The sequence below is a fragment of the Heterodontus francisci genome, chromosome 1 (genome assembly GCF_036365525.1).
Source record: "Heterodontus francisci isolate sHetFra1 chromosome 1, sHetFra1.hap1, whole genome shotgun sequence".
NCBI lineage: Eukaryota > Metazoa > Chordata > Chondrichthyes > Heterodontiformes > Heterodontidae > Heterodontus > Heterodontus francisci.
The window spans coordinates 121112989-121136859 of record NC_090371.1 but is presented as its reverse complement, the minus strand read 5'-3'; the positions used below and the strand labels follow the sequence as shown (position 1 = coordinate 121136859).

At 44.3% G+C, this 23871-nt stretch overlaps 1 protein-coding gene across 4 annotated transcripts in view; it reads left to right on the top strand.

The window, feature by feature from the left end:
- Positions 1 to 23871, top strand: part of cep135 (centrosomal protein 135) — a 213324-nt gene that overhangs the window by 104220 nt on the left and 85233 nt on the right. For all 4 annotated transcript variants that reach the window (XM_068035035.1, XM_068035028.1, XM_068035029.1 and 1 more), the window contains 2 exons: positions 1685 to 1908; positions 13140 to 13295. In XM_068035035.1, the coding sequence (XP_067891136.1) occupies positions 1685 to 1908; positions 13140 to 13295 (380 nt within the window). The remainder of the gene's footprint in view (positions 1 to 1684; positions 1909 to 13139; positions 13296 to 23871) is intronic.

Here is a 23871-nt window from a genome sequence, read left to right as displayed (position 1 = left end):
AAAAGCTTCGACAACATGTCTCTATTTTAAGCATTATGCAAGTTTTGTCCAACAAACGACTATTTGCCTTTATTTTTCCGAAATTGTCTCACCGGCCCCCCCTCGTAAGACAAAAATTGTAATGCGACCCTCCATGTGAAAAGGTTGGACAACCCTGCTCTAGACAGTAGAAGTGAGGGGAGGGAACACATGAAATTATAGGGATAAAAGATCTGACTTTACTTATTGCTGCAAATGATTTTGGGTTTTTTTGGTGAATACCTATGTTGTGGTCAGGTTGTTTGTAAGTGTGGGTTGGGAAGAAATGGGGAGTCAAGAGGGTGGAGAAGGAAGAGCTCAGAGTCATGGTGAGTTTCATGTAAGGTGAAGGAGATTTAAATCTAGTCCATGCTTAAAATTCTGAAGTATTTAAGCTCAGTCAAGATTCACAGTAGCCTTTTTGCCCAAGATATTTTCAAAGAGAGTCCTTTAAGCTTAAGTATTCATGGGTGGGGCAAATGGACAGAGCATTGTTTAATCTAAGAAAATGGTGGTAACAATATTTTATCATAAATCCATTCTGTTCAAGGTACAAGACTGTGTAAAGGACCCAGAGGGCAGACATTATACATTATATAGTCAGGTTCTTTTGCATGGGCAGTCCTCGGGGTATTTTATGTAGCTCTAATCCTGGTTAGACACATTTCCTGGAGGTGAGGTTGGATAACTACCCAAACTTCTATTAATTGTAGGTGGGATTTTAAATCTTGTACCAGATCAGGTTTTGGACAATTCTTGAAGGTTTTGGAATTTTGTGGGAGGGAGGACAGGTGATAGAAGGAGGTTATACTACCCCACCTTACAAGATTTGTACCCAGTATTCTCCATATTGCGATACATATCGACAAATTTAGAGTTCTTGCTTGTTGAAGGAGGATATCACATGTTGCTGGTATTGACCAAATAGTGGTCTCTAATATACTGAACTCATTCACAATGTATCCTTTACCGACAACAAGAAATGTACTCAAGGCGACTGCGCAATAATTTCCTCTTTGACTCCAGCTTCATACCTGAAGGAAAAACAAGGCTTCACTCAACTTTGAGTGTCCTCGTGCAAAATCCTGAAGGATCCCACTGGGGAATGCATTCTTCAAAATATAAACCTGGAGGGGCAGGCATTCTATAATGCAGAAAAGGGCAGAGTCTGTCATCAAACTTAGGCGGGGATGAGAAATTGAGAGGCCCTGAGATGTAGGATCCTCTCCAGCAGACTGCTCACTGGATACTAGTTCATGGTGCCATGTACAGGAGCTAAGCTAGGATACAGAGCACTTCTGGGCTGGGCATGGCACTTTTTTTCCTTTTGTTGTACCCACCCCACCCTTTTTTCTATATTTGTTCCTGTAATGATTTTGAGAAAGGGGGTTGCAGAAGAAAAAGTTGAGATTTTATTGCAACATTTGTACCTTATTTAGACACCATGTTTGTTAGACTGGAGATCAGTCCATGTTTATACTATTGACTTTCTGTGATTCGGTCTGAACGTGAATACAAAATTGTTTTCATATATTTGGAAGCTATTCAGTTTTGAAACTAAATTAAAGTATTAATCAGATATGATAGCATGCCTGCAGTAGTCTTGTCGATTTCTAAATTATTGCCTTGGTTAATCTGGCTTTTGTATGCTTTCAACAATATATAGAACGAGAAATAGTGTTGGAATTGGAAAGAATGCGAACACAGCACGGTGTTCTGAAAGGAGACTTATCACCATCTCGTCTGGATAAATTTGTAAAGACTTTGGAAGAAGAAAGGGATTATTACAAAGGTGAAGTAGAATATCTGCAGGATATAGTATCTGGCAAAGCCAGCCCAGTCTGTTCTCCGAGACGTGGCCGGAGTCCAACACGAGTTTCACCTGTGAAGGTACTGAAAACCTTAATGAGTATTGGGGTCAAGGTGATGGTTTTAGTTTTCAAATACCTAAAATTACTCAGGTGTAACTTGCATTTCTGTGTTTACTGTTATTTACTTTCCAATCTTGTGTCTTTATATCTCGTAATCGTATCAGCAAAGTAAGTTTTGAAAACCTCGTTTTTGTAAAAGCAATGCTCACAGTGCACAGTGTTATGTCAAGTAGCCTATAATATATTATCAAGGCCACTGATCTATGATTAAGTCAAATTGTGTTTTTATAACTCAGCCTTCTAACAGTGTTCGCATTTTCAGGTTTGAATTACACAACAAAATTGCCTTGGTAATAATTAAGTATATATACTCAATCTTATCTTTTACCTTTTTTTTTAAAGTCCCAGAATAAACAAAATGATGGGGAAGGTGTTCAGGTTACATGTAGGCAGGAGGCATAAAAGTCCTGGTAAGTGAAGGGAAAGATTAATGCTGGGAATGTGGTCCTGGTTCTAGGATTACTTGGATAGGAATGGTGGAGAATGAGGTAAGTGAATGGGGTCTGGAAGTGGTGGGAAAGGACCCTAGCATGTAGAACTGTTGAAGACAGTGCCACCCACAGCCTGGAGATGCAAGCCATCAGCCAAGATTACTAGAACTGGAGTGAGTTACATGGGAAGAATAATCTAATCAAAGATGAATATTAGAAATACAGTTAGAATGGGAAGTCTGAAAGCATGACAAAGTGTTACAGAAAGATGTGATGGAAAAAATGTAACAGGAAAGTTACAGATAGTGCATGCTATACACAAGACAGTATATTCCCAGTGAATCTCCTGTGACCGTAATCTCAGTTAGAGGCTATGCTATGTGTTTTAGATGTATTGGGTGCAAAACATTGTGGGAGAATAACCTCAATAGAAGAGTAATGGAGCAGAACTCCCATCTACCCATATACTTTCCACTGACCCTGGCAAAAATTGTGGTGATGGTTATTTGGGGCAGGCTGCTTGCACTGTAAGGATGCTTCAATGGGATCCATCCCTATATAGCCTTGTAATACAGAACTGCCCACAGCTGCATTGCCTGAGTTTCCTCCAGGCTCTTCTGGGCCAGAGGGAAAAGTTAACTTCACAAGTCTTCAGCTCCAAAGGAAACTTTGTCAAGGAGCTTACAGGGTATTATGAGGCAGGAAAGGAAAGCTTATGTCAGACTCCAAGAACTCAATACTACAGAAAGCCAAGAGGAGTGTAGAAAGTGGAGGGGTGAAATCAAAAAAGAAATTAAGAAAGCAAAGAGAGACCATGAAAGAATGTTGGCAAGTATAATTAAGAAGAACCCAAAGCTGTTTTATCAATACTTTACGAATAAGAGGATAACTAAGGAAAGAGTAGGGCCCATAAAAGACTGAAACGGTAACCTATGTGTGGAGGTGGAAGATGTGGGTATGGTTCTTAATGAATACTTTGCGTCTGTCTTCACAAGAGAGGGGACAATGCATTTATTGTAGTTAAGGAAGAGGGGTGTTGGATGTGATAAACATAGGGAGAGAGGAGTATTAAGGGGATTAGCATCCTTGAAAGTGATAAATCACCAGGGCTGGATGAAATATACTCCAGGCTGTTAAAAGAAGCCAGGGCGGAACGAGCAGAAGGTTTGACCATCATTTTCCAATCCTCACTGGCTATAGGTGTAGTGCCAGAGGATTGGAGATCTGATAACGTTGTACCTTTGTTTAAAAAGGGAGCGAGGATAGATCGATAATTACAGGCCAGTCAGTCTAACCTTGGTAGTGGGCAAATTATTGGAATCAATTCTGAGAGACAGGATGGACTGTCACTTAGAAAGGCACGGTGTTGTGGAGTACTATTGAGAACTCTTCACGCGAGATGGCTATAGGTGAAGCAAGCAAAATTTATTCAGAGATACAAGTATGCATACAGGGGAGTAAGTATCTCTGTGAGATCCAAGAGGTGACTCAAAACTCCTTTGTTCAATCCGCATACTTATACATTAACTTCATGTGACATTCTCTGCCTCAGCTATTTTCACATATTGACTTGGCCAGCTGCTTATTCCAACAAAAGCCTTCCTTTGCTTCTACATATCAGTTCTTTTTTAATCATCTAACCGTTCCAAGAACATCAGTTTGTGGTTCGATCGCTCAATTCCCTTCCTTGTTATTGTCCCTTCCCCCCGTCACGCCTACCTTTAATTATATCTTCACATGGCTCATAGATCCACACTTCTCAATAACAAGTTGAGGTTATACATTATTTGCAGTGTTAGCAGTTTTCTACTTCAGTGGCCTACCTAGCAGTGTTAGTAGTTTTCAGCATTCTTCTTGCTAATTATCCAATGATTCCCTACTTCAGTCCCCCATTTTGACCGCTGGTCAGATACTGGCTGGCCCAGGTGGTCATTCCCCGAATCCTCCGCCTGTCGAACAATCCGGGGATCTGACCGGGCCTTGAGAAGCTTCAGATCCCTTCCTATCGTCCTCTTATGACCTTACCAAGGTCCTAGTGACCTAGGCTGAGTCTAGGGCCGATCCTACCTATATTACATAATTGTTACCTCTCTGAGGTTGCCCCCCTGAGTGGATAGGCAACCCTGTGGGCACTGGGGTGTATCCTTTGGTGGCCAGCATCACCATTTGCTCTGCTTGAGATATCATCAGTCTCTGGTAACAGCAGATACACCAGCTGATTAGCAGTACTACAATGGATGTGCCTGCTGCATCAACTCTCCCTATCCCACCAATCATATTGCATTCTTGCCACTGTTGCACTGTCATGTGTTGAATTCTCCAGCTTTCTCTGTTGCCAGGTATATTTGTACTCTCCCCCTGGTTACTGCCTGGTGACCTTCCTTCACATATTTACTAGCCGTAATCAGGACTTTACCTCCAGGCTATTTCTCCCAGGCCATCATCTATGTTTAGCGTTCCGTCCCACCATGGGCTGAACATGTATCCAGTGAGAGCCCTACTGGCTAGGTGGAAGTCTCTGACAGTAAATGTGTCAATAATCTGCAGACAGAAAGTGTGGTTGTTGCCACATTCTAAACCTCCATAAAAGATTCGCGTTCTATCTGTCAGGAAACACCATTGCGTGAGAAAGGTTTGGACCGCCTTGAAAGCCTTTTCCAGAGGATTCACTGACACGATGGCAGAGTTATTACTGGTGGGCTTTAGGGTGTTGCATGAGCAGACAATGAAATGCTGTGATTCCATACAACATTCCCGTGATGTCATCAGTAAGGTGGTATTCTTATTGGCCACCAAGTATCCCCGGGATCCCTGCTGGTATACCTACCCATTCTTTTCTATTCCTAACGATTCGGATTTCCATCTCCCTTGGGGCCTAGGCATCAGAAACTTTATTATTTTCTTTCCTCCACCCATAGTGGGTCTAGTAACCACAAGTTCCTGCTTTTCTTCATTTAGGTTGATGAGATCCAGTCTCTTAACTGCGTGATACGTGTGCCTAGGTGCAGAACCAAATCTTATATCTTTAATGTCTGATCTAACTTCATCTATTAAGTCCTGAGCCACCGTGTCGCACGCCCTTCCCGTTGCCCATGAGTCGGTCACCTTAGTAACAGCCTGTGACAGCAGCTCCAGTCTCTTCACTGTCCCTTTTCCCTGAAGTTCAGTTGCTTTTAGGGCATATTCTGTTCCCCAGACTGTGAATCTCCGCCCTCCGGCTGTTTCCTTAGCAACCCAGGACGTGTAATCATTTATGTCAAAAATCTGTAGTGAATTTAACGCAGAGATGGCACTTTCAAATATTTCCCCTATATCTCCGAGAAAATTACGTTTCTTCCTCACCCTCCGTTCCACTTGCTGGACTTCCGGGCTATGCGCGTTTGATTCTTCTGTAATAGCTGCTCCAACTTGCGCTCTGCCCAACTAGCGGCCTCCTTATGGTTACTACAATTAAGCTACAGGGTAGGAATCATTCTCATGAGGTTGTAGATCACCTCTAGTGACGTCATGCAATACTGTTTTAGGTTTACCTATCCTAGTTATCCTGTCCTGGGGTGGGGCCACAGTGGTTGGACATTTGGCGGGCTTCTGTATCCACAGGTGGCCAAGTTAAAACATCACATATCACTACAATCCAAATGATTAACAACATCTTTACATAGTTCTTGACAATATTGTCCTTCCAGCCTTGGTTCCCACACAAATGGGAGAAGGTTAGTCCATCCTTCTATGAAATTCACTTTCAGTTGTGCCTCAGCAAATATCAGTTTGCTATTCCTCCAAGCTGTTGAATATGTACCTAATCTAGAGTTGGGGTCATAAATGTTTTTCACATCCTTATCATTACCCGTACTGGTGGCATAGGTCAAGTTAGACTCATGTATGCGTTGCCGACAGGAGGAGTTAATGCAGCCTGCAGGCTCGTACAGCCAAGATGCTACTTCGTCTCTACACGAGGACCACGGATTTAGCAGGCGGGACGTAAGACCCAGTCTGGACAGTGATACCTGCGTTGTCCAGTTCCTCAACTAATCGAGATGACCCTGTGGCTGTCTCCAGTCACCCTGTCCGATATCCAGACGTTGGATCTCCTTGCTCACTCTCCACGGCCTCCTTTGGGCAGCTGTATGTACTGGCCAGGATGCAAACAGGTGTTGTTTCCAATACATACCAAGGGCTTTTCCCAGGCTGCCACAGTGCCCAGGAGGATGGTTGCGATGATCCCAACTCTCCAATTCGCCATTACACTGTTGGGAGAAATCACAGAGGACACTGGTCATCACCGGTTAGTTCTTATTATCCTTTGCACCTATAAAGGGTTTAAGTTGGGTCCAATGTTTCCATCTACCCTTTCCTCCCATATGCATGCGTAAGTGTCGCCAGTCATTCAGACCTCATGGGGTCCTTGCCACCTGGGTGCTAAACCTGCCTTTTCAGATGAAATCTTGACCATTACCTAATCTCCTACTCCCGGTATATTTTTCCTTTCCTCCGCTCCATCCTTTTCCATATCTCGAATAACCTGCTGGTCCCTGACCTCACACCTCAGCTCATGCAACTGTCTACACAATTCTTGAACAAATCTCCGAACTCACTCTTTTGCAGGACCCATGTCTTTGCTCCCTACGCCTGCGTCCCATGGCAGCCTCATAGCTTGTCCCGCCATTAGCTCAAACTGCATCAGTCCAGTAACCTGGTTAGTTGTGGCTCTCAGTCTCATCAGGGTACTGGGCAACAAGTCTGCCAAGCCCTGACCAGTCTCAGCTATTGCTTTTGATAAAGTGATGTGTTCTGTTGATTCTTTCCACCATTTTGAAGCTCTGTGGGTGATAGGGTACATGAAATTTCTGTCTTATGTCCAGTAAGGTACAAGTCTGCTTGATTACCTTTCTGGTAAAATGTGTCCCTTGGTCAGAGTCTATCTGGAGTGGTAGTCCCCACTGTGGTATTATTTCTTCGGCAAATATCCTAGCCGCAGTGCTGGCGGAACAGTCTCTGGTTGCAAAAGCTTCTACCCACCGAGTGAACTGGTCTACTGCTTATGGGGTTTGTTTACTGGTCCCCAAATGATAACAGGTGGTATCCCCAATCCTGTTTGTCCCTTGCCCATATGTATGGCACCTGGTGACAGATCAGCCCCCAAATGCCCCATCCTCCCAATCAATCTGGTATACTGAAGCCACGGTGATGCCAGCTATCTGGTCCCGTGGGGTGGATCTGAGTGCTGTTTCCTCCTGGCCATATCACTTTCCGCTCCCTGGGGTCTGTCAGTGTCCACAACTCTTGTAATATATCAATTCCTAACACCGTTCCTTCACCAGTTTTGCACACACTTCACACAGATTAATCAAGGATAGCCAGCATGGATTTGTTAAGGGGATGTCATGTCTGACTAACTTGATTGGAATTTTTTGAGGCAGTAACAAGGAGGATTGATGAGTGCACACAAGAACACAAGAAGTAGGAGCAGGAGTAGGCCATTCAGCCCCTAAAGCCTGCCCCGCCATTCAATAAGATCATGGCTGATCTGTCCCAGGCCTCAACTGCTCTTTCGGGCCTGCTCTGCATAACCCTCAACTCCCCAAGATTTCAAAAATCTATCCACCTCCTCCTTAAATACAATTAGTGACCTAGCCTCCACAACTCTGAGGCAGAAAATTCCAGAGATTCACCACCCTCTGAGAGAAGAAATTCCTTTGCATCTCAGTTTTAAATGTGTGCCCCCTTATTCTGTAACTATGTCCCCTAGTTGGAGGTTCCTCCACCAGTGGAAACATATTCTCAACATCTACCCTATCAAGCCCCCGTAGCATCTTATATGTTTCAATAAGATCACCTCTCATTCTTCTAAACTCCAGTGAGAGTAGTGCAGTTGATGTGGTCCACATGGATTTTAGCAAGGCTTTTGACAAGGTCCCATATGGCAGACTGATTAAAAAAAAGCCCACTGGATCAAGGGAATTGTAGCAAGCTGGATACAAAATTGGCTCAGTGGCAGGAGACAAAGGGTAATTGTTGACGGGTGTTTTTGCGACGGGAGGCTGTTTCCTGTGGGGTTCTGCAGGGCTCTTCTAGGTCCCCGACATTTTGTAGTATATATGAACAATTTGGACGTAAATGTAGGGGGAATGATCAAGAAGTTTGTGGACAACACAAGAATTGGCTGCATGGTTGATGGGGATAGCTGTAGACTGCAGGAAGCTATCAATGGACTGGTCAGTTGGGCAGAAAAGTAGCAAATGAAATTTAACCCAGAGAAGTGTGAGGTGATACATTTGGGGAGGTCAAACAAGGCAAAGTAATACATAATAAATGGCAGGATACTGAGAGCTGTAGAGGGAGTGAGGGACCTTGGAGTGAATGTCCACAGATACCTGAATGTAGCAGGACAGGGTGATAAGGTGGTTCAGAAGGCACATGGAATCCTTTCCTTTATTAGCTGAGGCACAGAATGTAAGAGCAGGGAGGTTATGCTGGAACTATACAAAACATTAGGCTACAATTTAAGTACTGTGTGCAGCTCTGGTCACCTCATTACAGAAAGAATGTAATTGCACTAGAGAGGGTACAGAGGGGATTTACAAGGATGTTGTCAGGACTGGCAAATTGCAGCTATGAGGAAAGATTGGATAGGCTGGGGTTGTTCTCCTTGGAACAGAAGAGGCTGAGGGGAGATTTGATTGAGATGTGAGGGGTTTGGATAGAGATGATGGGAAGAGCCTATTTACCTTAGCAGAGAGGTTAGTGACTGGGGGCATAGATTTAAAGTGACTGGTAGAAGGATTAAAGGGGAGATGAGGAAAAATGTTTACACCCAGAGTGGTGTGGGGCCTGGAACTCACTGCCTGAAAGGGTGGTAGAGGCAGAAAACCGCAACTCATTTAAAAGTGCCTGGATGTGCACTTGAAGTGCTGTAACCTGGCAGGCTTTAAAAAAAATGAGAAAACCCCAAATCTGCCCGATGTTTAGAAATCACTTCCCACTCTCATGCAACACCTGTCAGCTGTGAAAGTGACACTTGCGATTATTTTTTTAAAAAGCCAGTCTGGAAGAAGAAGCCAATGGAAAATTTCTCATCTCTGAAATTACCAGTCACGGATCCCTGATGAGGATGAGGAACAGCCGGGTACAGTTTATATCCAAGGGCTGGATGGAATCCTTTGATGGACTGGATTTAGGCCTGCGGGCCGAATGTTGGACAACCCTGACCGAGAAGAACAAGGGCAGCAGATGCATGGGAACACCACCACCTGCAAGTTCCCCTCCAAGCCATCCTGACTTAGAACTATATCGCCGTTCCTTCACTGTCATTGGGTCAAAATCCTGGAACTCCCTTCCTAACAGCACTGTGGGTATACCTTTCCCACCTGGACTGCAGTGATTCAGGAAGGTGGCTCACCACCACCTTCTCGAGGGCAATTAGGGTTGGGCAATAAATGCTGTCCTAGCCAGCGACACTCACATCTCATGAATGAATAGAAAAAAAAGTTCACAGACAGATTTTTAGTGTGTGTGTAGATAGAAGCAACAGAGGTCCTTTTAAGCAGAAGAAACCTGCTGCCTGGGGGTGTGAAGATGCAATGTTGCTTGTCCAACTGCGTCTTTGTCGGATAGTTTTCCGGGAGCAGTAAATGTCTATCTTGTAAGTAGTTTATTAAATAAAATTATGAATTCCTGAATGTGTCAGAGCGATGCGTAAGGGATCACTGAGGACCTTGCTCAGACACATGCCGTAATTGTTTTTGTGTGTGTTTTTGCAACATATTTTCATTTTATTTCTGCACACTGATTTGATGGCCTTGAAATAATTTGCCAGCCAGCCCCTTAATACAATAGTGGGCGCCTGGCATTAAATAAGACTGCAAAATCAGGGGTATTGATTTTGTGGGGACAGCTTGAGAAACATTGGAATACAATCTGATCTCTGGAGATGCAGTCGTTTAAAAATATGTTTCATCTGAAATGGTGGCATCATACTTCTTGATATTATGAACTTTGATTCCTGGATAAATATGCGACAGGCTAAAAAGGTTAATTTTTTAATTTTATAATTTTCTATTTTAATACTGCAAACCACCAGCTCAAATGGTCAGTCCTACTTTTGCATTTGGTTCTCGAATATTAACATTGAACATTGAAATGTGCGATTCAGCTGGTTTGGTGTTTCAGAGATTGCCACAAAGCATGGAGGTTTCAAATATTTATTTACTTGGGAAAGAAGATTTGATACTGTTATAGTAGTTATCAACTGTTATAAAGTTGTAGATTATTAATACACATAGTTTTCCCAGTTTATCTTAATAACACGGATGCATTTAAGTTTGGAAAGAGGAGTGAATTTATTAAAGACACTAATTGTTTGCTTGCCATATTTTCAGTAAATAAACAACCATTAAGAATCCTGCCAAACATGTTAACACAACCTATAATAAAAGCAAAATACTGCAGATGCTGGAAATCTGAAATAAAAACAAAAAGTGCTGGAAATACTCAGCAGGTCTGGCAGCATCTGTGGTGAGTGAAGCAAAGTTAACATTTCAGGTCTGTGACCTTTCATCAGAACTGGCAAAGGTTAGGAAAGAATTAGATTTTAAGCAAGTGAAGGGGAGGGAACAAAGGGGAAAGCGTTTGATAGGGCAGAGGGCAGGAGAGATTAAATAACGAAGCTGTCCTGGGACAAAGAGTGTGTTAATGCTTGTGGTGAAAGACAAAGCATTAATCCAGAGAGAGTGTTAATCGCAGAATAATGAGCAGCACTGACTACGGGGCCCTGGTACTGAGCCTTGCGGAATATCACTGGAAATAGCCTTCCAGTCACAAAAACACCCGTCAACAATTTGTTTTCCTGCCACAGCCAATTTTGTATCCAGTTTACGATATTTCCCTGGAACCCATGGGCTTTTTCTTTTAACCAGTCTGCCATATGGGGCTGAAGGGCCTGTTTCTCTGCTGTGTAACTCTGTGACTCTATGACATGAAAAGCAGGCACACGGTTAAAAAATAAAATGTTTAAAAAAGGCCAGTCATGCTCTCAAGTTATTGAACTCAATGTTCAGTCTGCAGGGCTAGAGAGTGCCTAATCGAAAGATTAGGTGTTGCTTCTCGAGCTTACATTGATGTTCACTGGAGCAGGCCAAAGACAGAAATGTTGGCATGAGCGCAGGGGGTGCATTTTGAAATGGCAAGCAACCAGAAGCTCGGGGTCACTTTTTCTGACTGAGAGGTGTTCCGCAAAGCGGTCACCGAATCTGCATTTGGTCTCCTCAATGTAGAGGAGACTGCATTGTGAGCAGCGAATACAGTATACTAAATTGAAAGTAGTACAAGTAAATTGCTGCTTCACCTGAAAGGAATGTTTGGGGCCTTGGATAATGAGGGGAAAGAAGGTAAAAGGGCAGGTATTACACCTCCGACAATTGCATGGGAAGGTGCGGTGGGAAGATGTTGGGGGTAATGGAGGAGTGGACCAGGGTGTTGCGGAGGGAACAATCCCTTCGGAATGCTGACAGGAGAGGAGGGGAAGATACGGTTGGTGGTGGCATCACGCTGGATGTGCTGGAAATGGCGAAGGATGATCCTCTGGATGTGGAGGCTGGTGGGGTGGAAAGTGAGGACAAGGGGAACCCTGTCGCGATTCTGGGAGGGAGGGGAAGGGGTTAGGGGTGTCAACCACAGTGGGGGGGGGGAATCCTTGGTTGAGGAAAAAGGAAAACATATCAAGCGCTATTGTGGAAGGTTACATCAGAGCAGATGCATCGGAGACGGTGAAACTGGGAAATGGATTGGAGTCCTTACAGGAGGCAGGGTGTGAAGAAGTGTAGTTGAGGTAGCTGTGGGAGTCGGTGGGCTTATAATGAATATAAGTGGACAGTTATTATTTATGTTTACACAACCTTTGCTTCTAACACATTTGTAAGTAAAACTTGTGAATTTTAGGAATTTGAAACCATGCACATGATAAATATGGTAAAATACTGTGCTGCGAATCAATTAATCTCCTCCATTGTGCAAATCCTGACCTTAATATGCCAGAGTTCATCAAATCTGTGTATAAATTATATATTATTTGGAAATAAAGTCTATCTAAAAATAAAGTCAGTTGTTTAGATCTGTTGTTGCTGGAGATTTTGATGCCTGGCCTGGGGAATGTTTCAGAACTATAAATAATGCCCATATTCTGGTGATGTTTCTGGGTCACATATTTCTATTTTATTGAGATATCTTGTGGCTGTGGTGGTGTTTCTGTGCATTTATACCAAAATCATAATCCTGCTGTTCATAAATAGATTCATAACATTGTTACATGAAGTACTTATGGCGTGTTTCTTCCAGGTGAACTGTTTGAAGGATGATACCATTTGTACTCAGACAGTATAAACGTGATAGATCACACTTTATAGAGTTATAGAGACAGAATGAGACCAGTTAGCCTTTTGTATCTTGCTGGCTCTTAGTTGTACAATTAAATAGATTTTTATACGCATAAAATACCTGTGTTGTGTTACAGGGGCCCATAAAAGTTTTAGAACACGGGAAGCAGGGGGACCCTCAGAAACAAAACAATTGAGAACCCCTATTCTAGATGTTTGGTGTTTGTTTATATTTAGTATATATAAAACGATACATTGCACTTTCAGCAATATTGTGCTGAATAGATTCATGCAGGTAGTAATTACAATGCAATATGTTTACTGTTCATATGCTACTGTCACAATATTAGTTTTAATGCATTAAACGGAAATTCTATTTCTTCCCACAGAATAGTAGCCTCAGCTCTGAGCTGTTACAGGCTATCAGAGAACGGGATGAGTTACAATCAGTGCTAGATAAATTTGAACAACACATGGCAGAAATCCAATCAAATGTCAAGATGGTGACTGCAGAACGTGACAAGTTGCTTATGATCTATGAACAGGTATTGGAATAAGAATGAATTGTGAATTTTTCATTTGGTAGACTATATAGAAAGATATCTAGTCAATGAGTGTGTCCCTTTAGAGGATTTGTGGTCAGGCCATTTTCAAATGACTGCGTTTGCTGACAATGCAACCACTAGGTGGTGCACTACTGGCACATGGACAAATGTAGCCGCACGGACTGAAACATAAGAACAAGGAGCAGGAGTAGGCAATTCAGCCCCTCGAGCCTGCTCCACCATTCAATATGATCATGGCTGATCTCATCTCGGCCTCAACTCCACTTTCCTGTCCGTTCTCCATAACCCGTCAACCCATTACTAATTAAAAATCTGTCGATCTTCTCAAATTTACTCAAAATGTCCTGGCATCCACCGCACTCTGGGGTAGTGAATTCCACTGACTCACGACCCTTTGAGAGAAGTAATTTCTCCTCATCTCTGTTTTAAATCTGCTACCCCTTATCCTAAAACTATGACCTCTCGGTCTAGCTTGCCCCACCAGAGGAAACATCCTCTCTACGTCTACTTTGTCAATCCCCTTAATCATCTTATATACCTCAATTAGATCCCCTCTCATTCTTCTAAACTCTGGAGAGTAAAGGCCTAAACTGCTCAATCTCTCTTCATAAGACAAACCCCTCATCTCTGGAATCAATCCAGTGAACCTCCTCTGAACTGCCTCCAATGCAACTACATCCCTCCTCAAATAAGGGGACCAAAACTGTACACAATACTCCAGGTGCAGTCTCACTAATGCCTTGTACAGTTGCAGCAACACTTCCCTACTTTTATACTCTATTCCTTTAGCAATAAATGCCAAAATTCCATTTGCCTTCCTTATTACCTGCTGCACCTGCGTACTAGTTTTCTGCGATTCATGCACGAGGACACCCAGATTCCTCTGCACCGAAGCACTCTGAAGTTTCTCTCCATTTAGATCATTTGCATTTCTATTCTTCCGACCAAAATGGATAACCTCTCACTTATCCACGTTAAACTCCATCTGCCAAATTTTGACCCATTCACTTAACCTATCCATATTCATTTGTAAATTTCTTATTTATTTTATTTAGAGATACAGCACTGAAACAGGCCCTTCAGCCCACCGGGTCTGTGCTGACCATCAGCCACCCATTTATACTAATCCTACACTAATCCCATACTCCTACCACATCCCCACCTTCCCTATATTCCCCTACCACCTACCTATACTAGGGGCAATTTACAATGGCCAATTTACCAATCAACCTGCAAGTCTTTGGCTGTGGGAGGAGACCGGAGCACCCGGCGAAAACCCACGCGGTCACAGGGAGAACTTGCAAACTCCACACAGGCAGTCCCCAGAATCGAACCCGGGTCGCTGGAGCTGTGAGGCTGCGGTGCTATTACAACTTACTATCCCACCTATTTTATTGTCATCTGCAAAATTTGGCTATAGTACCTTCTTTCCCTGCATCCAAGTCATTAATATAGATTGTAAATAGTTGGGGCCCGAGGACCGAACCCTGTGGCACCCCACTAGTTACATCTTGCCAACCAGAAAAAGACCCATTTATCCCGACTTTCTGTTTTCTGTTGGTTAGCCAATCCTCTATCCAAGCTAATAAATTGCCCCTAACCCCATGTGATCGTACCTTGTGTATTAACCTTTTGTGTCGCACCTTATCAAATGCCTTCTGGAAGTCCAGATGTACTACATCTACAGGATCCCCATTATCCACTTTGCTTGTTACAGCTTCGAAGAACTCTAGCAAATTAGACAAACATGATTTACCCTTCATAAAACCATGCTGACTCTGATGGATTGCGTTTTGACTTTCTAAATGTCCTGTTATTACTTCCTTAATAATGGATTCTAACAATTTCCCAATGACAGATGTTAAACTAACTGGTCTATAGTTTTCTACTTTCTGCCTCCCTCCCTTTTTGAATAAGCGCGTTATATTAGCTTTTTTCCACTGGAACCTTTGCCACATCCAGGGAAGTTTGGAATATTATAACCAATGGATCCACTATCTCCGGTACCACTTCCTTTAAGACCCTAGGATGTCGGCCATCAGGCCCTGGGGACTTGTCTGCCTTCAATCCCAAGAGTTTGCTCAGTACTTTTTCCCTAGTGATGATGATTGTTCTAAGTTCCTCCCTTTCTATAACTTCTGCATTACTTGTTACTATTGGATTGGTACTAGTGTCCTCCACCGTGAAAATTGAGGCAACATACTGATTCAGTGTCTCTTCCATTTCTGTGTTTCCCTCTATTAACTCCCCAGTCTCATCCCTCTAGGGACCAACATTCACTTTAGCTACTCTCTTCCCTTTTATATACTAAAAGAAGCTTTTGCTATCCGTTTATATATTTTGTGCGAGTTTTCTTTCCTAACTTACCTTTGCTCTTTTTATTACTGTTTTAGTAACCCTTTGTTGATCTTTAAAAGTTTCCCGATCTTTCAGCCTGCCACTGGCCTTTGCAATATGGTATGCCTTAGTTTTTGTTTTTATGTTATCCTTAACTTCCTTGCTTAGCCATGGATGTTTTTCTCCCTCTTAGAATCTTTCTTCTTCTCTGGAATGTATTTTAGTTGGGAGGAATTGAATATCTCCTTAAATATTTGCCACTGCTCATCAACTGACCTACCTTTTAGTCTTCCTGCCCAGTCCACTAGGGCCAAATCTGTCCTCATGCCTATGTAATTACCTTTGTTTAACTCCAGAACACTAGTGTGCGACTCCAGTTTCTCGCCCTCAAACTGAATTTGCAATTCTAGCCTGCTATGATCACTCTTCCCTTGAGGGTCCTTAACTATAGAACATAGAACAGCACAGTACAGGCCCTTCGGCCAACGATGTTGTGCCGAACCTTTAACCTACTCTAGGATCAAACTACCTACATACCCTTCATACTACTATCATCCATGTACCTATCCAAGAGTCGCTTAAATGTCCCTAATGTATCTGCTTCTACTACCACCGCTGGCAGTGCATTCCACGCACTCACCACTCTCTGTGTAATGAACCTACCTCTGACATCTCCCCGAAACCTTCCTCCAATCACCTTAAAATTATGCCCCCTGGTGATAGCCCTTTCCGCCCTGGGAAAAAGTCTCTGGCTATCCACTCTATCTATGTCTCTCATCATCTTGTACCCCTCTATCAAGTCACCTCTCATCCTTCTTCGCTCCAATGAGAAAAGCCCTAGCTCCCTCAACCTTTCTTCGTAAGACATGCCCTCCAATCCAGGCAGCATCCTGGTAAATCTCCTCTGCACCCTCTCTAAAGCGTCCACATCCTTCCTATAATGAGGCGACCAGAACTGAACACAATATTCCAAGTGTGGTCTAACCAGGGCTTTTTAGAGCTGCAGCATAACCTCGTGGCTCTTAAACTCAATCCCCCTGTTAATGAAAGCCAACACACCATACGCTTTCTTAACAACCCTATCAACTTGGGTGGCAACTTTGAGCGATCTATGGACATGGACCCCAAGATCCCTCTGTTCCTCCACACTACCAAGAATCCTGTCTTTACGCCTGTATTCTGCATTCAAATTCGACCTTCCAAAATGAATCACTTCACACTTTTCCAGGTTGAACTCCATGTGCCACTTCTCAGCCCAGCTCTGCATCCTGTCAATGTCCCGTTGCAACCTACAACAGCCTTCCACACTATCCACAACTCCAGCAACCTTCATGTCTTCGGCAAACTTGTTAACCCAGCCTTCCACTTCCTCATCCAAGTCATGTATAAAAATCACAAAGAGCAGAGGTCCCAGAACAGATCCCTGTGGAACACCACTGGTCACCGAGCTCCAGGCTGAATGCTTTCCATCTACTACCACCCGCTGTCTTCTATGGGCCAGCCAATTCTGTATCCAGACAGCCAACTTTCCCTGTATCCCATGCCTCCTTACTTTCTGAATGAGCCTACCATGGGGAACCTTATCAAACGCCTTGCTAAAATCCGTATACACCACATCCACTGCTCTTCCTTCATCAACGTGTTTTGTCACATCTTCAAAGAATTCAGTAAGGCTTGTGAGGCATGACCTGCCCCTCACAAAACTATGCTGACTGTCTCTAATCAAACTATGCTTTTCCAAATAATCATAAATCCTGTCTCTCAGAATCCTGTCCAATAATTTGCCCACTACTGACGTAAGACTGACTGGTCTATAATTCCCAGGGTTATCCCTATTCCCTTTCTTGAACAAAGGAATAACATTTGCCACCCTCCAATCATCTGGTACTACTCCAGTGGACAGTGAGGACGCAAAGATCATCGCCAAAGGCGCGGAAATCTCTTCCCTCGCTTCCCGTAATATCCTTGGGTATATCCCGTCTGGCCCCGGGGACTTATCTATCCTCATGTCTTTCAAAATTTCCAGCACATCCTCCCTCTTAACATCAACCTGTTCGAGCATATCAGCCTGTTTCACGCTGTCCTCACAAACGACCAGGTTTCTCTCACTAGTGAATACTGAAGCATAGTATTCATTTAGGACCTCCCCTACCTCCTCCGACTCCAGGCACAAGTTCCCTCCACTATCCCTGATCGGCCCTACCCTCACTCTGACCATCCTCTTCTTCCTCACATAAATGTAGAACGCCTTGGGATTTTCCTTAATCCTACCCGCCAAGACTTTTTCACGTCCCTTCTAGCTCTCCTAAGTCCATTCTTCAGTTCCTTCCTGGCTACCTTGTAACCCTCTAGAGCCCTGTCTGATCCTTGCTTCCTCAACCTTAAGTAAGCTTCCTTCTTCCTCTTGACTAGCTGTTCCACATCTCTTGTCATCCAAGGTTCCTTCACCCTACCATCCCTTCCTTGCCTCATCGGGGCAAACCTATCCAGCAGTCGCAGCAAGTGCTCCCTAAACAACCTCCACATTTCTGTCGTGCATTTCCCTGAGAACATATGTTCCCAATTTATGCTCCCCAGTTCCTGCCTAATCGCATTGTAATTTCCTCTCCCCCAATTAAATATTTTCCCATCCCGTCTGCTCCTGTCCCTCTCCATGACTATAGTAAAGGTCAGGGAGTTGTGATCACTATCACCAAAATGCTCTCCCACCGAGAGATCTGCCACCTGGCCTGGTTCGTTGCCAAGCACCAAATCCAACATAGCCTCCCCTCTAGTCGGCCTATCTACATATTGAGTCAGGAAACCTTCTTGGACACACCTGACAAAAACTGCTCCATCCAAACTATTTGCACGAAGGAGGTTCCAATCAACCTGGATTAGTATAAATGGGTGGTTGATGGTCGGCACAGACTCGGTGGGCCGAAGGGCCTGTTTCAGTGCTGTATCTCTAAACTAAACTAATATTAGGGAAGTTGAAGTCACCCATGACAACAACCCTGTTACTTCTGCACTTTTCCAAAATCTGTTCCTCCGTGTCTCTGTTGCTATTGAGGGGTCGATAGAAAACTCCCAAAAAAGTGACTGCTCCTTTCCTGTTTCTGACTTCCACCCATAATGACTCAGTAGACAAACCCTCCTCGACGACCTCCCTTTCTGCAGCTGTGATACTATCCCTGATTAGCAATGCCACTCCCCCACCTCTTTTACCTCCCTCCCTTTTCCTTTTGAAACATCTAAACCCCAGAACATCCATTCCTGCCCCTGTAATATCCAAGTCTCCGTAATGGCCACAACATCGTAGCTCCAAGTACTGATCCATGCTCTAAGTTCATCACCCTTATTCCTGACACTTCTTGCGTTAAAATAGACACACTTCAACCCATCATACTGGCTGCAACTTTGCCCTGTCAACTGTCTAACCCTCCTCACAGACTCTGCACTCTGTATCTGCCTGTTCAACAGCTACCCCATCCACTGATCCGTAGCTCCGGTTCCCATCCCCCTGCCAAGCTAGTTTAAACCCTCTCGAAGAGCGCTAGCAAACCTCCCGCCCAGGATATTGGTGCCCCTCCAGTTCAGATGCAACCCGTCCTTCTTGTACAGGTCCCACCTTCCCTAGAAGGTATCCCAATGATCCACATATCTGAAGCCCTCCCTCCTACACCAGCTGTGTAGCCATGTGTTCAGCTGCACTCGCTCTCTGTTTCTAGCCTCACTAGCACGTGGCACCGGTATCAATCCTGAGATTACTATCCTGCTCGTCCTGCCTTTTAGCTTCCAACCTAACTCCCTATATTCGCTTTTCAGGTCCTCATCCCTTTTCCTAGCTATGTCATTGGTACCTATGAGATCATTAATTAATCCCACCTCATTACACAATACCAAATCTAGAATAGCCTGCTCCCTGGTTGGTTCCACAACATATTGCTCCAAAAAACAATCTCTATTACATTCAATGAACTCTCCCTTGAGGCTCCCCTTGCCAATTTGATTAATCCAGTCTATATGCATATTAAAATCACCCATGATTATTGCCGTACTTTTCTTACAAGCCCCCAGTATTTCCTGATTTATACTGTGCCCCACTGCGGGCTACTGTTTGGGGACCTATAGATTACTCCCACCAGGGACTTCTTTCCCTTGCTGTTGCTTATTTCTACCCAGACTGATTCTACGTCTTGACCTCCAGTGCCTGTATCGTTTCTCACTACAGCACTGATCTCTTCCTTTACTAACAAAGCTACACCACCTCCTTTTCCTTTCTGCCTGTCCTTCCGAAATACTGAGTACCGTTGGATATTCAATTCCCAAACCTGGTTTCCCTGCAACCACATCTCAGTATTCGCCACTAAATCATACCCATTCGTCTCTATTTGCGCTGTTAACACATTTATTTTATTCCAAATGCTTCGTGCATTCAGATACAAAGCCTTTAAGTTTGTTCTATTATCAAATTTCCCTATTCTTGTATGATTCCTTGGTTCAATATGACGTTCACACGTTCTGTACCTTCCTTTTATTTTCTGGTAACAATCAGCCTCATCACTAACCTGTACTCCTACCTTCTCCTTTAACTTCCTAATTTTCCATGCAACTGAACCCTCCCCCCCACTATTTAGTTGAAAGCCCTATCTCCAGTCCTAGTTGTGCGATTCGCCAGGACTCTGGTCCCAGCATGATTCAGATGGAGCCCGTCCCATCAGAACAGCCACCTCCTTCCCCAGTACTCATGCCAATGTCCCATGAATTAGAACCCATTTCTCCCACACCAATCTTTGAGCCACGCATTTACCTCTTTAATCTTATTGATCCTGTGCCAATTAGCTCATGGCTCAGGTAGCAATCCGGAGATTATTCCCTTTTTGGTTCTTATTTTTAATTTAGCCCCTAGCTGCTCAAATTCCCTCCTCAGCAGAACCTCCATCCTCGTTCTACCTATATCGTTCGTACCTTGGACCACGACAAATGGATCTTTCCCCTCCCACTCCAAGTTCCTCTGCAGCCCAGATGAGATATCCTGAACCCTGGCACCAGGTAGGCAACACAGCCTTCAGGTCTGTTGATCCTGGCCACAGAGAACAGTGTCTATGCCCTTAATTCTAGTATCCCCGATTACAACTGCATTTTTTCTTTTCTCCCGCCACTTGAATGGCTCCCTGTACCACAGTGCTATGGTCAGTTTGCTCATCCTCCCTACAGTCCCTGCTCTCGTCCACACAGGGAGCAAGAATCTCGAACCTGTTGGCCAAGGGCTGAGTCTCCTGCAACGCCAACTCATGGATCCCTCTACCTGCCTCACTCATAGTCACACCCTCCTGTCCCTGACCACAGGCTGAATTCAAGGTAGTTAATCTAGGGGGTGTGACTGTCTACTGAAATGCAGCGTCCAGATAACTCTCCCCCTCCTTGATGTGTTGCATTGTCTGAAGCTCAGACTCCAGCTCATCAACTCTGAGCCGGAGTTCCTCAAACAGCCAACATTTGCTACAGATGTGGACACTAGGAACCACACTGGGGTCCACCAGCTCCCACATCATGCAGGTACAACACATCGCCTGGCCCTGCATCTCTATTTTATTTAATTAGATTTTAATTTGCTTTTTAAATTTCCGACTGGTCTTTAGTTTTTTAATCCGCTTTAGTTTTTAGTTTATATACTGATAAATCGATCAAGTCTTACTCTAAAAGCTTACCTAAATACTGACCCCAGTGGCTCTCTGTTTCCCTGCTCTCACTGTTGAATGTGACGTCACTCTGATGTCACTTTTCGACGTCTGTGATGTCTCAGGCAGCTGTCAGTAATAAAGAATGTATTGCTCCGTTCGACACAAAAAAGTGAATTGGGCCAAACTCCTTCACCCCTCAATGACCGCAATCACCACCTCCATCCCCCTCAACAGTACCCCGCAATCGCCATCCTCTCTTACCCCCATGCTCCGGCAGTCACCACTTCTCTTCCCCACATTTGCTGCTTCACTTCCCAGCTTTCTCTTCCCTGCTCCCTCATACGTCTGCCTGCTCACTGTTCCCTCCCGTTGACCACCGCCTCGCCACTGCCCGGTTGGTGTGTGGTTACATCATAACATGTGTCCATCGTTACATGTGATATCATTATGTGGTGACGTCGGTGTGCATGTGCAGATTCATGCTGGCAAGTGTTCAGATGCACTGATGTCGGCGATTTCTCTCCACATGTTGTGCATTGTCAGGAGACATTCATTTTCAAATAGCTTTTCAAAACAACCTCAAAAGGTTACCACTTATATCTGGCACTTGCTGCCAATACCTGAAGCTGGAGTAAAGATACAATGACTAAGTGAATTAAGTCTTTGTATATAAGACTTTCGATAGAACCACAGAAAAGTTACAGCACAGAAGGAGACCATTCAGCCCATTGTGTGTAATCCCATCTTCCAGCACCTGGTCCATAGCCGTGCAGGTACATGTCCAGGTACCTCTTAAAAGAGTTGAGGGTTTCTGCATCCACCACCGATCCGGGTAGTGAATTTCAGACACCCACCACCCTCTGGGTGAAAAAGCTTTCCCTCATGTACCCTCTAATCCTTCTACCAATAACCTTAAATCTGTATCCCCTGGTAATTGGCGCCTCCATTCGGGGAAACAGGTCCTTCTTGTCTATTCTATCTAGATCCCTCATAATTTTGTACACCTCAATTAAGTCACCCCTCACCCTCCTCTGTTCTAGGTAAAACAACCCTAGCTGATCCGATCTTTCCTCAAGCTGCAACTTTCAAGCCCTGGCAACATTCTTGTAAATCTCCTCTACTCTCTCCAGAGCAATTATGTCCTCCTTGTAATGTGACCAGAACTGTACGTAATACTCCAGCTGTGGCCAAACCAGCATTTTAGACAGTTCCAGCATTACATCCCTGCTTTTGTATTCTTCTTTCTTTCTTTGGCCTCCTTGTCTCGAGAGACAATGGGTAAGCGCCTAGAGGTGGTCAGTGGTTTGTGGAGCAGTGCCTGGAGTGGCTATAAAGGCCAATTCTAGAGTGACAGACTCTTCCACAGGCACTGCAGATAAAATTGGCTGTCAGGACTGTTACACAGTTGGCTCTCTCCTTGCACTTCTGTCGTTTTTCCTGCCAACTGCTAAGTCTCTTCGACTCGCCACTCTTTAGCTCCACCTTTATGACTGTCTGCCAGTTCTGGCGATCACTGGCAACTGACTCCCGCGACTTGTGGTAAATGTCACAGGACTTCATGTCGCGTTTGCAGATGTCTTTAAAGCGGAGACATGGACGGCCAGTGGGTCTGATACCAGTGACGAGCTCGCTGTACAATGCATCCTTGGGGATCCTGCCATCTTCCAGGCGGCTCATATGGCCAAGCCATCTCACGCACTGCTGGCTCAGTAGGGTGTATATGCTGGGGATGTTGGCTGCCTCAAGGACTTCTGCGTTGGAGATACGGTCCTGCCACCTGATGCCAAGGATTCTCCAGAGGCAGCGAAGATGGAATGAATTGAGGCATTGCTCTTGGCTGGCGTACATTATCCAGGCCTCGCTGCCGTAGAGCAAGGTACTGAGGACACAGGCTTGAAACACTCGGACTTTTGTGTTCTGTGTCAGTGCGCCATTTTCCCACACCCTCTTGGCCAGTCTGGACATAGCAGCAGACGCCTTTCCCATGCGCTTGTTGATTTCTGCATTGAGAGACAGGTTACTGGTGATAGTTGAGTCCAGTTAGGTGAACTCTTGAACCACTTCCAGAGCGTGGTCGCCGATACTGATGGATGGAGCATTTCAAACGTCCTGTCCCATGATGTTCGTTTTCTTGAGGCTGATGGTTAGGCCAAATTCGTTGCAGGCAGCTGTAATCCTGTCAATGAGTCTCTGCAAACACTGTGTGGGATGTTAGTGCAGCATCGTCAGCAAAGAGGAATTCCCTGATGAGGACTTTCCGTACTTTGGTCTTTTCTCTAAAACGGGCAAGGTTGAACAACCTGCCATCTGATTTTGTGTGGAGGAAAATTCCTTCTTCCGAAGACTTGAATGCATGTGAGAGCAGCAGTGAGAAGAAAATCCCAAACAGTGTAGGTGCGAGAACACAGCCCTGTTTCACGCCACTCAGGATAGGAATGGGGTCTGATGAGGCACAGCTATGTTCAATTATGCCTTTCATATTGTCATGGAATGAGGTGATGATACTTAGTAGCTTTGGTGGACATCCAATCTTTGCTAGTAGTCTGAAGAGA